General features: G+C 32.2%; 1 protein-coding gene and 1 long non-coding RNA gene across 2 annotated transcripts; both read right to left on the bottom strand.

The window, feature by feature from the left end:
* Window positions 1-761: 761 nt before the first annotated feature.
* LOC143204551 (uncharacterized) lies at window positions 762-1,147 on the bottom strand. Its single transcript, XR_013007632.1, has 2 exons — window positions 1,028-1,147; window positions 762-938 (listed from the first exon to the last, which is right to left on the bottom strand). It is a non-coding gene; the product is annotated as an uncharacterized LOC143204551 (long non-coding RNA).
* A 1,325-nt stretch (window positions 1,148-2,472) lies between these two features.
* LOC143194979 (enhancer of split mbeta protein) lies at window positions 2,473-3,435 on the bottom strand. Its single transcript, XM_076401812.1, has one exon. The coding sequence runs from the start codon at window positions 3,272-3,274 to the stop codon at window positions 2,654-2,656; it is 621 nt and encodes a 206-aa protein (XP_076257927.1). The 5' UTR covers window positions 3,275-3,435; the 3' UTR covers window positions 2,473-2,653.
* Between the last annotated feature and the right edge of the window lie 10,954 nt (window positions 3,436-14,389).

The raw sequence follows: 14,389 nt of genomic DNA, 5'->3' as shown, positions 1-14,389 counted from the left end.
TGACGTCACAAAAATCAAGGCGAAATGGCAGACCAATCAAAGCAAAGTATTTTCCTTACAGGTTTCTACATAACTATTTTAAATTAACCAATCAAATTCGCGTTGTCAGCGCCGCCAATGATTGGACTAAGCGAAACTTTGCCCCATTATTTACCATTGCAGTTGCACACCCCTGAAAGACATTTAAATAAAAACTTTGAAAAAAAATTATTAAATAAAATTTATTAGCTATATTAAAATAAATACATTCTGTAACGATAAATATATATGTAAAACATGTACAAATCAATTTATATTATATAGGATGTAAATTTATTATATTAATAATGTTTTCTGTATACAAATTTAGAGCTTTTTTAACAAGGAGAAAACTTTAAGGTAATGGCATCCTAGTTCCTAAATTTTCGATAGCGAACGGGCCATCTAGCGGTACGCCTGTGAACCTTTCTCTTTGAATGAAAATTCATCTTTATAAATGTTATAGAAATTACTACAAATATAGATAGATATCGGTGTACCAAACCATAGGATTTCGGTAATTATTAAAAGGAAATTAAATTACTTAATGAATTAAAATAAAATGTAATTAATAAAAAATATTTTTAGTACCAGCGCAGTGCTGTAGATCCACTCATAAAATTAGTAAGAGTGGCCTATCTGTTTGATATTACGTCTCGACGAAATAGATGGCAGCACTATTTTATTTGATAAACATTTGCTATTTTTTAACAAACTTTGGTGCATTGAATAAAATACTCGTAAAGCCTAAGCTGTTTTTATTCCAAATAAACGACTATACATATAAGTGATAAAGAAATAAACCCGAAAAGATGTGGCCGTCATGAAGTGTATATTAGTTCCGGATTATTGTGGTTGTGAATTATTAATTGTGTTTTTAGGGTTGCCTATATAGTAACAGTAATATTTTTGTGATTTAGCTGTAATAAAGAAAAAAAAAATTTTATATTCATTTATAAACTGAAATAAAATATGGTTATGAATGACTATCAACTAATGTATACTATACCTCTACTAGTAATATATTAGAATAACTAACTACCATAGAAAAATCCATACTTTTATCACAAATGTATTATATATTTTACAGATTTTTGTTCAAATTGGTTGGTAGGTCTGACCCCTGGTTCATAATTCTGTTGATAAAGATCTATTTGTACTGCTAGTAGATGTCGCCTCTTATGCCATTTTTTATTGCCACTAAATATTTTTTTTTTATTTGGACATAATGCTAATAAGCATTTAAAAAAAAATTTAAACCGATATAATTTTACCTTTTATGTTTAGGTCCTTGAATTAAGTGTTTATTAACTATGAATTCTAAATAAGATATTCTATTTTAATGATTTTGTGTTTAGATTTGAAATTCTATTTGATATTTGGAAAATAATGTTTCATTTTAATATAGAGATTTGTTTAAAAATTATTTGATGAATTCTAAATATAACATTAGGAATTTTTATTCAGAATAATATAAAGGGATAGACTATTTAAAAGTTAATTGTAATAAAGTATTAATTTAATTTGTTCTGGGACTAAATGCTCCATTGGGATTTGAAGCTATTAGGCCCTACTTTCTTCTAATATTTGATTATTTGGTTTAGTTGATAGCTATTTTGACAAATTTGGAGACTGTTAAAATTTATAATTAAAACAGGTTGAACTTAAGCAACAATATACTAGTAATTACTATTTCACTAAGAAAAGTGGAAAACAATAACTGGAATTATAGTTTTAAAATACTCTAAACTTTTGCACTTATTTTAAGGATTTGTCTAACTTATTTTAAGAATTATTGTTTCATTGGTATTTCTGGCATATTCGGAGATCACTAACTTCTCATTAAGGTAAAAGAGAGAAAAAGAAACAATAATATAACATTATTTAAGTATTCCTTATAGAGGAAATGTTTTTTAAATACTTATACATACTAGTTAATGATTTAAAAATATATATATTGGGAGAGAGTTAAGTTTTGAATAATTAGTGTATAATTGATATTTGTTGTGTTTCTACCTTAATTTGATTTTTTGCAAACTGTAGGATGACAGCAGCATTATTTATTTGATACTAATTTTTACACATTGAATATCACGTTTTTAATAAGGTAAAATAAAGATGCTCAACAATAGAATAACATTTAAGTTTTCCTCATGTAGAAAACTGTTTTCAAATTTGTTTTCTATTGGTACTAGTGAACCATTTAAAAATATATATACTGAGACAAAGTTGTTGGAAGAATTAATGTGTTATTGATATTTGCTGTCTTTCCAACTTAATTTTATTTGATAGGGATCCCTTGCAAGGTGTAGGATAGATTTGTTATACTTTGAGCAAATGTTTAAAGAAATTATTGTAGTTAAGTTGTTTGAAGAATCAATTTGTGCAGAAACTCTTGTATCTTGTTGAAGGATAATAATGTTAATAAGTTCTTAATAAGGTAAAACAACAATATATGAGTAATAAAATTTTCTTTATTAAGAAAAGTGGAAAACTATATCTAATATCACAGTTTCAACATATAATTGATTTTTGTACTAATCCACTCGTACATATCTTCTTGCTTATCGTAATATCACAGACATTCAGATGATAATTAAAGCTTTCAAAGGTTTTGTTTCGGCTGAACGACAATTTACCACGGACGCCAGACTTTGCTGTGGTCACTGTCAGTTGTCACACTAACAGGCGATGGTGATCCTCTGGAGGAGGGCGGCGTCAGAGGCATGGCGTATCCGCGGCTGTAAGACTCCTCGCTGATATCGCTCGGAGGCCCAACTTTGACCATCAATGGTCCGGTTTTGACGGGGAAACTGTCCAACTCGTTGAGCTGGTATCCGAGATGGGTCATCAGCTTGGTTCCCAGCTGAATGTCGACGCCGGGAATCGAGGCGAGCACCCGGGAAACTTCCTTGGCACAGGTGGTGTAACCCGATCGGAACCTGTCGGCTTCCAGGACGGGGTTCGAGCTTAACTGTTTCTGTTTCTTCAGTTTTCGTAGGTGGGCCACGGTGATCTCGAGAATGTCGGCCTTCTCCAGCTTGGTGACGTTCTCCTCGTCCATGGCTAGGGCGGATATCATCAGGTCCTTGAGCTCGTCCAGGCAACGGTTGATCCTGGCGCGTCTCTTCCTCTCGAGCAGAGGCTTCATCACTTTGCGGTACTGCATGGTCTTCGACATCGGTTTCTGATCGTAAACCTGATGCTGCTGCTGTTGTTGGACAACGGAGGCGGAATAATCGTAAACGCTAGACATGGCGCACAATTTGTAACAGAGCGGGACACTACGCAACGACTGAACACTGAACACGGTGCAAGCTGTACGAGCGCTAAACTCGGAATGACGCCGAGAGCGCCAAGTCGATGCTTATATACGCGGGGCTGCGCCGGCCAGGTGTAGGCCGGATCGCGTCGACCGTGGGAATGTACGCCGAAGTCCTGGAGGCCGGGTGGACGAGTGTGCGTGTACGGATGACGTCAAGGGTGGATGCGTGTCGAGAACGTGGGAACTCGTGTGGGGCACGTGAGACGAAAGCTTTTTTCTCATTCTTCGATCCCTCTTGTGCCATCCTTAATTATTACGGCCTTTGTGGAATCGAATCCGTCGCCTTAACAGTTTATCCGAAAGATGTTAGAGGGAATAGATCGTCGCGATTACTGTATATGCATTAATTTTTCCATAAACATCAGCCTCATTGGTTCTGTTAACTTAAACATTATTTTTTTATGTATCAAGAAGATTTTGACAATCGTTTCGTCTGATTGATACTGTGAAATTTAAAAATGTTGTTTGATCTGTTTTCGTGTCTCCAAGATATTAAAGGAATATCTTTAGAATAGTTACTCTTTCAGCAATTATATTAACAGTTGCATTGATTTTTATGTTTAGTTTCCTGAGCAAGTGTTTATATTAACTATGAATTCTAAATAACATTATATCATTTTAATGATTTTGTGTTTACATTTAAATTTCTCTTTGGTATTTGGAAAATAATGTTTCATTCTATTATATACATTTATTTAAGGATTATTCGATGAATTCTAAATATAATTTTAGGAATCTTAATTCAGAATTCTATAAAGGGAGATACTTATTATTTTATTTATATTTATTATTATTATGTGTTTATATTAAAGTAATTTTATTTGTTCTTAGGAAAAATGTTTGGTATTTGAAGATGTTTTACCCTATTTTCTCGCTAATATTTGATTATTTGATTTGGTGATAGCTATTTTAGGAAATTCGAAGATTGTTAACATTTAATGTTAAAGCTGGAAGAAGTTAAACAACAATATACTAGTAATTAAAATGTCGCTAAAGAGAATAGAAAACTATAACTGGAACGATAGTGTCAAACTATTGTGGAGTCTTCCACATATTTTAATAAAGTATTTGTCCTAATTTTGCCCTATGAATTCATTTTATGAATTCAATTATTCCCTGATTAGTATTTTTGGACGCCTACTGTGTTTAATCACACTTATATGTACCTGTTAATTGATTCATTCGCTATTCCCTATTACATACCTGAATCTATAAATTTAATTTATTACTATTGTTCTGTTAAACTTGCAGCAATATACAAACGATGGTGGGATAAATATATCAATATGTATTTCACAAATTAATATTCAATTAGACTATTTAAGTCAAAGTTAAGAAAAAAAAAACACTACATTAATTAATTACATTAATAACTTGTCTTTCGCTACATTTTTTTTACCAAGAACAAGTGTATTGTATGTTTATGAAAATGAGAGATTTATTGTGAAAAACTTATTATTCTGTTCATTCTACTTATGCCTTATCTATTTTTGTCTGGTGGTTATATTTGAATATATTATCTAAATCTAGAAACAAAATTATATCTATGTGTTACAGTTAACCGATTGTTTGTTCTTTGGCCTTGGTTTCTTTAAAATGATGTATGCTTATATTATATATATGTTATTCGTTTGACGATAGAATTTTTTCTTCCGTTTCATTTCCTAGGTCATCATCTATTGTTTTTGGGGTTTTTATTTTGGTGTCTGTACCCTCTTACTTGCACTTAAATATGTCGAAGCCATCACTTCCAGAAAGTCTTTCGGTAGTACATCTTTTTGAGTTAAACAATAAAAATAAAACTTTTACGTAAATAGTATTTGGTTTGGTGACTCATCATTTTTGAAATGTTATCTTACGAAAAATAAGTTGTTTATATCTTGGTATAATAACAAATCTGACTACACGACTATGATCTGACTATTAAATATCCCATTAGTCCATTAAAGTTAAATCACGAGTCTAATAATGTTTTGTTCTGATACCATGTTGAACTGAAAAGAAGAACATTCTCAGTATTTAATTATAAGATCTGACGTACTGTTGATGTTTTTCTGAGAGTTTAGAGTTAAAACAATCTTAATCACGTCACGTAAGCACCAAGAGGAAAAAATCAATGATAATGAGTGACGCATGTGACCAGTGACACGACAGATAAAACAAAGTAATCTTTGAATTGATTTTATGTGTGTGTTTTGTTTTTTTTTTATTCAGATTCGAGAACATCGATCTTTTAAACTTTGTTTTGAATAGAACGATCTTATCTTCGCTCGAATGTGATTAAGTTATTAAATTTCGAGATGCGACTTGTTTTTTGATGTTTGTGTTGGTTATCTAAAAATATCTTGAGATTTATTAATAAGTCAACGTTTATATGAGTTTTGGCAAATATGTAAATGAATAGAAGACATACTTGAAAATCTATTATTTCCTAGTAAAATTTTTACGTTGGTTAATATAATATAATGAAATTTGATTTATTTCGAGTGAAAATCGTTGTTTTATCTGTTAATTGGAATGCATGTGTTTTTGAAAATAAATTAACAAATTGTATAATAATTAAACCCTATATTTTATTATTTACCTGGAGCTTTAATTTAACGGTATAGCTTTATTGAATTTTTATTTGATATTATAGATAGGTATACATTTCTTGGATACTTAGAATTGATGAATGGTAGAAAGACCGTTAAAAATATTGTAAAACAATTCAATTGCTTTGGTATGGTGGGTGAATTTCTTTTTCAAAGATTCAATCTCCCACAACAGTCAGTTTTTCGAATTAAAAAAAAAAAATGTCAACACCGCTTGTTAAATAACCATTGTTTTACTGTTTATCTATAGTTATCGATCTTACGATATTGCTTTATTGGCTTTTTATATCATATTGCACTCGGTCAAGTTTCTAGGTTACCTGGAATTTGTTTGGTCTTGTATTCAATTTTATAATATATATTTTAGATGTAAAATTAATGTTAGAATGTTATTAAATTATTCTTAGAGCCTTTTATCAAATATTTTAGATATTTACTTTATAGGCCTAAGTTTTGAGAAAGCAGTAGTTCATTTAATAATTATAAAAACCTTGCTTAAATATAATTTTTATATTGTGCAAAATAAAATGACTAATTGTGTTTGTTATTGTTTTAATTAATATACAAATATGTATTACTTCATTTAATACTCCATGTTTATAACTAATCTAATTATAACTAACTAACTAATTTTACTCGTGATACTTTTGTGATAATGTTCAGTTATGTAATAATTTAAACTTATTAATACTTTCTTGATTATTAAAACCTAATTAAAATTAGATTTAATTAAATGCCCTTTAAAAAAGCTTAGTGAGTGATATATAAATTCGAAATTCGACCGTAGGGCTATTATTAGTTTTAGGCACATCAGTGTGGAAACTGAAAAGAGCAGTTTGTTGTATTAATATTGCAGCTCATTTCTGCACGTGTCCTATATACTTTAATGATGCTCTTAACTAATAATCTGATTGTAGAACGAAGTCGAGCTGTTTATGGAACATGTCGACCAATTAATCCACTTGGGGCCGTTAGAACGGACCGTGCGCCCGTCATCGACAATTAGAACGATTAAATGACGGCTGAAAGCCCGCCAAAGCCGCATTTTACCATTCACGTATCGGAGCCCGAGCCCCTCTGGCGTAATATTAACTTGTAAAAATGCGACATATGCCTGGCGCGCTCAGAGGTCAATTCGCTTATTGTTATTCGGTGGGGCTTCGAACACGTGCTTCACACGAGTTCCCACGCTCGCAGCGGATACGGTTTGTCGGTCGTACGATTGTGATTTGATAACAGAGCCGGGCCGGGTTCGGTTCTCTCCTTTCGCCGCGTCTCTCACACTCTCTCTCTCTCTCTCCCTGTCTTGAGGATTCATCGGTCGGTTTTTCCACCGTATCACACAATGATCCGCTGGAGTGTTTTATGAATTTACAATACACTTACGGAATATGTAAATAAATAAGCTGGTGTTGATGTTTGATGGACTAGAAAAGAACTGTTTCGCATTGAATTTCTTTTTTAATTGTTTGTTCGTAAGAAAATACAGAACGGCATGGTTGACGAATTACGAAGAGGGAACCTGATGACTCATTGGTTAATCGAGGCGGACGTGGTATCGAGACCGGGCGATGGGAATGCTGAGATGTACACTTTTTGGAATACAAAGACCGGCGCCTTGAATGAAATTCATATAGTTTCTTAGAGTCTCTCGAAGAATATCTTGTTGAAGTGTTTATAGACGAATGTTATTGTATCCACCGTTGTAATACCTTGAATATTATCAAGATAGTGACTATTATAATATTCTGTTGAAATCTTATTTACCAAAAAATTGGTGGCTTTGTGATCATGTATCGAATTCGATTATACTACTATTGAGTAGTGATATAAGAAGCTGTTCAAGAAAGATGATACTGATAGTGTTAGTTAATAATTGGTGATTATGGAAGTGCATTTATCCCAAGACTTTACAAGATGGTGAGTTCGGTAAGCAGTGACTCCAGAGTTATTGAATGATGTTTGAGTTTGACGATGTTATGGACAAAATCGACATTATAACTGTAATTCGATGGACGATTTGGTAGATATATATAGTTGAATTTCAAAAATCGAATTATGACAATATACTAAATATCAGTGAAACAAAAATGCCGTTACGATGAGAACAGGAAAGTGAAATAAGATACGCACCCAAATGTCGAGTATTAAAGCTGTAAAGGCAAGTGGACATTGATAGAGAAGCGTGAATAGTTTTTCAGAATAGGAATAATGATGTGAACTTATGATAGTTGATAAAACTCAAAATTGGATTACTAGAAAGGACATGCTAATGTATTGAGGTCATGGAGATATTGGTAGGGGTCACAAGACGTCTAACATTAATATAGGTCTATAGGCTTTCACTTCATTTGGTGATTGTATTAGACATAATGCTAGATGATGAGTGTATTTGTGTTTAGTTTATAAAAAAATTCCAGACAATATTTATTATACATTAATTTGTTACTCGTAAGTGAATGTTGTTAAATAATTACGTGGACGAGGACTTCTGATGACATATCAGATATCATGAAATCTTACGAAAAGTAGCACGAAGAGTATCTTGTTGACATATCTTATAAACAAATGTTAATGTGTGTATAGAATGGGCATTAAGGAGTAAGAAAAAACGAGATGTCAACGTTCAGGAACACAGGAAACAGTTGAATGATACAAACATAAACGATAATTATTAGGAGTAAAAGGTATGATTTATCTCAGTCAAATCAAAGATATTCTTCCATCTCTCTCAGAAATCCCGTCAACTTATCATTATTGTCGTCAACCAAGGTATTCCTGCTGTTATTCAGCTCGAATCTTATTTTAGTGGAAGAAAGACGAGGGCGGGCATGAATTTGATTTTGAGGTCATCGTGCAGCTTGTTTGGACATCGTTGATGACAAGTTGCTTTGATATTTTAGTGCAATCCCATAAATCCAAAATAAGCTTGCTGGACTTTGAGTCTAATGTTTAGAAGAGACGATTTTTTCGAATAATTTGGATATGAGGTCTACGAGTATTATAACTATAGGCGGAATAATGGGGTTTACCCGTCTTCCTGATATGGATAAGAATGGAGTTGGACTACGATGGGTGAAATATGCCTATCGTCCAAAAGCAATAGAAAAGAAAAAAGGAGACAGGGTAGGAAACATGAATTGTAAATTTTATTGGACGCAACCTGAATTCAAACTCTCAAACAACTTTCAGACAGCTCAGCAGCTTTCAGTCAACAGTCTGCAAAATCCTTCAAAATATTAGTTAAAATAACTATAGGTTCAAAATGATTTTAAAAGGAAACACTGTACCGAAGGAAACAAGAACTAAGCGTAAAAGGTAAATATGGCATCTAATGAAAGTAAAATATATTACTGTATACACAGTTGTTAATAAGATCTCTAAGGGATACCACTACAAAAAATATACGCCTATAACTCTAACTCATAGGTGGTGCGGAAAATAGTTCAATATAAATATAATAAAACACACCCCACTCTTATCACTCTGTCTAGGAATTTCCAGCATTGCACAGCACTATTACATATCCTAAAAGTTTAACAACAATTAAATCACTAAAATGTTCATTTCTAAACTGTCTAAAACATGTTCACGATTCCGCCATTTATCAATTATTTCCTCTGAATGTCTTATCGACTTGCACAATGAACCATTTTGAATCATTCAAGTTTCATCAAGATACACAAATTCAAATAGTTTATGTTCCTTGCTTTTAAAAATTGAATTTTTTAAGGCAATGTCTGGATGTTCCATTAAACTTCTCCGAGGGTTATCTTGACAAAATTGAAACCCTGAGAGTGTATGTAACTGTAAGAGTGTATGAAAGGATGTCGTACATCCCTCAAAAAGCTGCCTGTCCCTAACTCTTTTATGTATAATTTCGACAGACAATTTTGTCTAAAATCATTTTTTTAAATTTTTTATCCATAAAATAGTTTATGTACTTGCTATTCTAATACATTTCGTATATTTGGTCTCGAATAGAGCCAATATCAAGATGGTCAAGATTTGTCACTAACTTTGTATTTAGATGGGTTTTCTTGGGTGAATCTGACGTATTATTCTTTATTTTTAAGCGATGTCATTCACAGTACCCACACTAATAATTAGCGCTGCAGCAACCCGCTAAAACATTTTCAATAAAATTGTAGGGACTTATATTGTTTTATATCATCAATAATAACCTGTCCTATATAAGTTTTTTGTTGTTAAGAATGTGATAAGACTCAATATTGAAGCAAATACAAGTAGCCAATATGAATCCCGGAATAATATTCAACATTTGGATATTGACAAGGTAATAGGGAATTATATATCTAAGTAATTTCAATTAATCGTCCAGTTTATAGGCTTTGCAAAAGTGCAGGAAAATATTGCATACCATTAATCTTGAAAAGGTAGCTATTTAGAAAAGGATTGTACTTGCTACAGCGGTATGATTTATTGATTTTTTTTATTACTCTTCGTGAGTCCACAATCTGCCCTATTGGCAATAAGTATTTCTTATGTCTATATTATATATACATGGCATGTAGAAAATCACTTCATTAAGCAATCTTCTGTATAAAATATTATCTTAATTAATTAGTCTTATTCTAAAGCTTATTCTAAAGTCTACATATGTCCAGTAATCAGATCAGGTGGTGTTAAACGTTTTAGTCTACGCACTTCACTATCACGTCGCATATTTAGCTGATTAGCGAGTACATTGGGATGCACTGACACTCTTTCGAAGTACTTCACACAAACACGTTGGAGTACACTCGTTATAGGTTCTAGAGGAATATCGCGTTGTATCACTTTATTTGAAATATAGTACGGAGCATCAACAATGGCACGCAACCCCTTATTTTGAAACCGTTGAATGATGGTTATATTAGATTTGCTAGCGGTACCCCATAGTTGAATTCCATATGCCCAAATGGGCTTGAGTATAGTTTCATAAAGCAATATCTTGTTATCTAATGATAACTTGGATTTGCGACCGATTTATTGATAAGGAAAAGTAATCTGCCAAAATATTAAAGAAAAGAAAAGCAGACCTAAGCCGAAATAAAAGAAAATATTTGAAAGGTATATATTATTAAAGGTATATACTAAAATAAAACACAAAATATTAACATCATTGAGTTTTTAGGTACTTGAGTCCTTGATTTCATTAATTATGGTGGTGTTTTTTAGACGGTAAGCCCTTTTTCCATGAAATATATTTGCCTTTGTTTGGAAATTTTCTATTGCAACTTTTATTGTATTGTAATTAATTAGTAATTAGTGTGGGAAGTATAAAGGACTATATCTACAAGAAAGTTGTTATAAAATTTTATTTATATATAATACATTTGTAGTATTGTCTATTCAAATATGCAGTTATTTAGTAAATAGTTTATGGCATAGTTAAGGTTCATTGTTTTATATCCTCTAATTTTTATAATTTAAAATTAATATTAAATTTTAAAATATATAAATGAATGTTGTTGCAAATTATAAATAATGTTGTTACTATAGATAGGTATGGTATGGTATATATAGCTTAATATAAAACTTATGAACATTACCCTTTATTTTAATAACTAATACAGAGTATATTTTACGCCTACGATAAGACACAGCCCTACTCATGGCGTCCCAAGCAATATTGAGAATATTTAAATATTTCTAATACAGCGGACGCGTGCGCCAGCGCAGTATAGTCAATCTACTGAACCACGATGATTTTTAATGTATCCTGGACTAATCGGTTTGGCTGCACCTATTTATATCGAAAATAATAATCGGCCCGATATGCACGGCGTAAATACCTTTAAATGTTCCGCCTCCCACGCCGGCGTTCGGTGCGTAGGACCATGACGAAACCCGCAGTTAATTTATGAGAAAACGAGCCGATATCAACGCGTGCTCGCCCGACCGGCCGACCAGTTCCCACGATTAAAAGGAAATGCTTGGAAACCTGCCATATGCGGGTCTAACGTTGCATAATTATTTCGTACGCCGTCGAACGATCTAATCGTCCGGGTTGGGGCGAGGGGGGTTCGAAATTATACCTCTCCTTTCGGGTTATAGTCATTCCTTTTTATTTTATCGATGTAATCGTTATTCTACGGGGTACTGGATCGTCTTGTAACGATATTAAAATTGCAACGAATTTAATGGCAGCATAATGAGCCAGTCGTTTGCATTAAAAATGGTTTGAATATTGCAGAAAACCCAAATGCGCATATTTTATAAAATGGCGAAGGCGCCAAATATTGTCTGTATACAAGTATTTGCTGTACTTAAGGGGGCATTCTAGTCTAGAAATTAAGGGAAAACCCCGATTTATTTTCATATTATCAAAGTTCAATCCTTTAAGTATATGCTCTTAAGAGGCTTTTTCAATATGTAAATTATTTACGGTGATATAGCTGTTTTAGTGACGCGGCGTCTAAAAACGAAGCTATTTTCTCAAGCCTGTTTTTTTCGAGACAGTTGACATGATATCTCAAGTTGCATCGGACTGATTTACTTGAAATTTGGTGTAAACCTTCCCTTTACATTCTTCTAATAAATATAGTTATAATAAAATTTGTATGTTTACTATTTTTGAAAAAAATCGGAAATGTAAAAAGTCTTGTTTTCTCAAACCGCAGTAATTCTGCGAAAAAAATTATTTGGTTAATTATTATTGATCAAAAATGTTCTCTTCTTTGGATTCAGATTACTAGGAAGTTTGCGATCGTACCAACGAGGGCGCGCACTTTTTTTGACGTCCTGAATGTCATGAGCCTGTAATTTTTTGGATTTTTAATTTGTTTTCTTTTATGTATTCTTTAAGCATTAATAGATATTTAGTAAAAACTTGATAGTATTTTTCTTAAATAATTTAAGTTTTCTTTTTACCAACGAGGGTTTATTTGGACTGGACCTCCTACAGTTTAACGTTTGTTCCGGACTATCGAGTTATCAGTGCGAACTTATAAACGACCATCACAGAAGACATCCGCGGTATTATTATCCAGCTTGGTTACTGGCGTTATTCCTTGTCGATTATTCATCCATGTCTCAGCAGTTTTCCATTTAGCATTATTGAGGTATTCAATGTATACTGTAATTCAATGTATACTCTTTGCTGTCGAAGCCTATTAAATATTTTTAGACACTTGTTGTTGGTTTTATTTTCTACGATTTAAAACTAATTTTTATTGATTTTGGTTTTGTAGCTAATGAGAGGAAGTTTTTGATAAAGAGTTTTCTATATCAGAATAGGATTGACGCAAAAAGGCTTTGTTTAGCATATGATAGCTATCCACATTGATATCGAAACGGAAAATTCGTGGCCTTAGAGCTTTAATGGGCGTATGGTGCTATCAGCAAAGTGTGGTATATTATGAGCTGCTAAAACATTGGATAATAGACGTAAAGTTATCCCATTGTATGATAAGGCTTGACCACACCTTGCAAGAGTTGACGAGAATATACCGTTGCAGCTCTCGAATGAGATGTTTTTTCACATCCAGTGTATTCACCAGATATAGCGCCTTTTAATTATGACTTGTTGAGATAGATACAGCATGATTTGTATTGCGGAAAGGCTAAGAAAGTGTGAAAATGGCTCGATAATTGGATTGCTTCTACACCAACATCGATTTGACGATACGGCATCGCCATGTTGCCTAAAATATGGGAGAAGGTTGTAGAAAATGATAGGCATACGTTTTTAAAGGAAAAATATTATCTAATCTAATATTAAACTATTCATAATTTAACTGATCATGTAAATTGTTTTACTTTTTCTAGAACAAAGCCTCTTACTTGTTACCGAGAACCAATTATCTATGTTTATTCATTTACTCATTAAGGAATACTTATTATTTCAGTCGCAAACTATTTAGTTTTGAAATAATAAGGTCATAACGTAATTTGGGAATATTAACATTAATGCGCATATTCAATCGAATATTTCAAAAAGTTTTTATATGATAATTAATAATATTAAAGTCTGCTGGTTGGATATTAAGGTCTGTTGTTGATAAAAAACTAAATGATGGCCCAATATATGTAGAGTTAAAAAATAATTTTAATTTCTGACTAAATTAGATTTAATAAAAAAAGGCGTGAGAAGTATAGAGAATACTCTCAATATTTTTCTGAATATAGTTAAAATAATAATTTAAACTCATTACTTCAGCTATAACCAGTTTCATAATCTATTTAAGTGTGGACTGTAATAGCTAGGTCATTTACCGAATTAAGAATATTGTTTTTGTCATCGTTATAGTTCTGATAACCATGAAATTGGAATAGATATTGGCAACTTTTTATAACATAAAGTTCATAACTGGAAAATTGTCTGAAGTGTTCTAAATAAAAAAAAAATAGGTCTCATTGAAATTCGTATCTTCTGTCGGCCTATTAAGAGTATCGATGATGCAAAGTGAATTGTTTGTTAAAACTTTCAGGGTGGAATAAAACGAGG

Source organism: Rhynchophorus ferrugineus, unplaced genomic scaffold (assembly GCF_030347505.1).
Source record: "Rhynchophorus ferrugineus isolate W39M unplaced genomic scaffold, kcgeb_rfMv2 rfM1, whole genome shotgun sequence".
NCBI classification, from domain to species: domain Eukaryota; kingdom Metazoa; phylum Arthropoda; class Insecta; order Coleoptera; family Curculionidae; genus Rhynchophorus; species Rhynchophorus ferrugineus.
The sequence above is the reverse complement of the archived record's forward strand: the minus strand, read 5'-3'. Positions and strand labels throughout refer to the sequence as shown.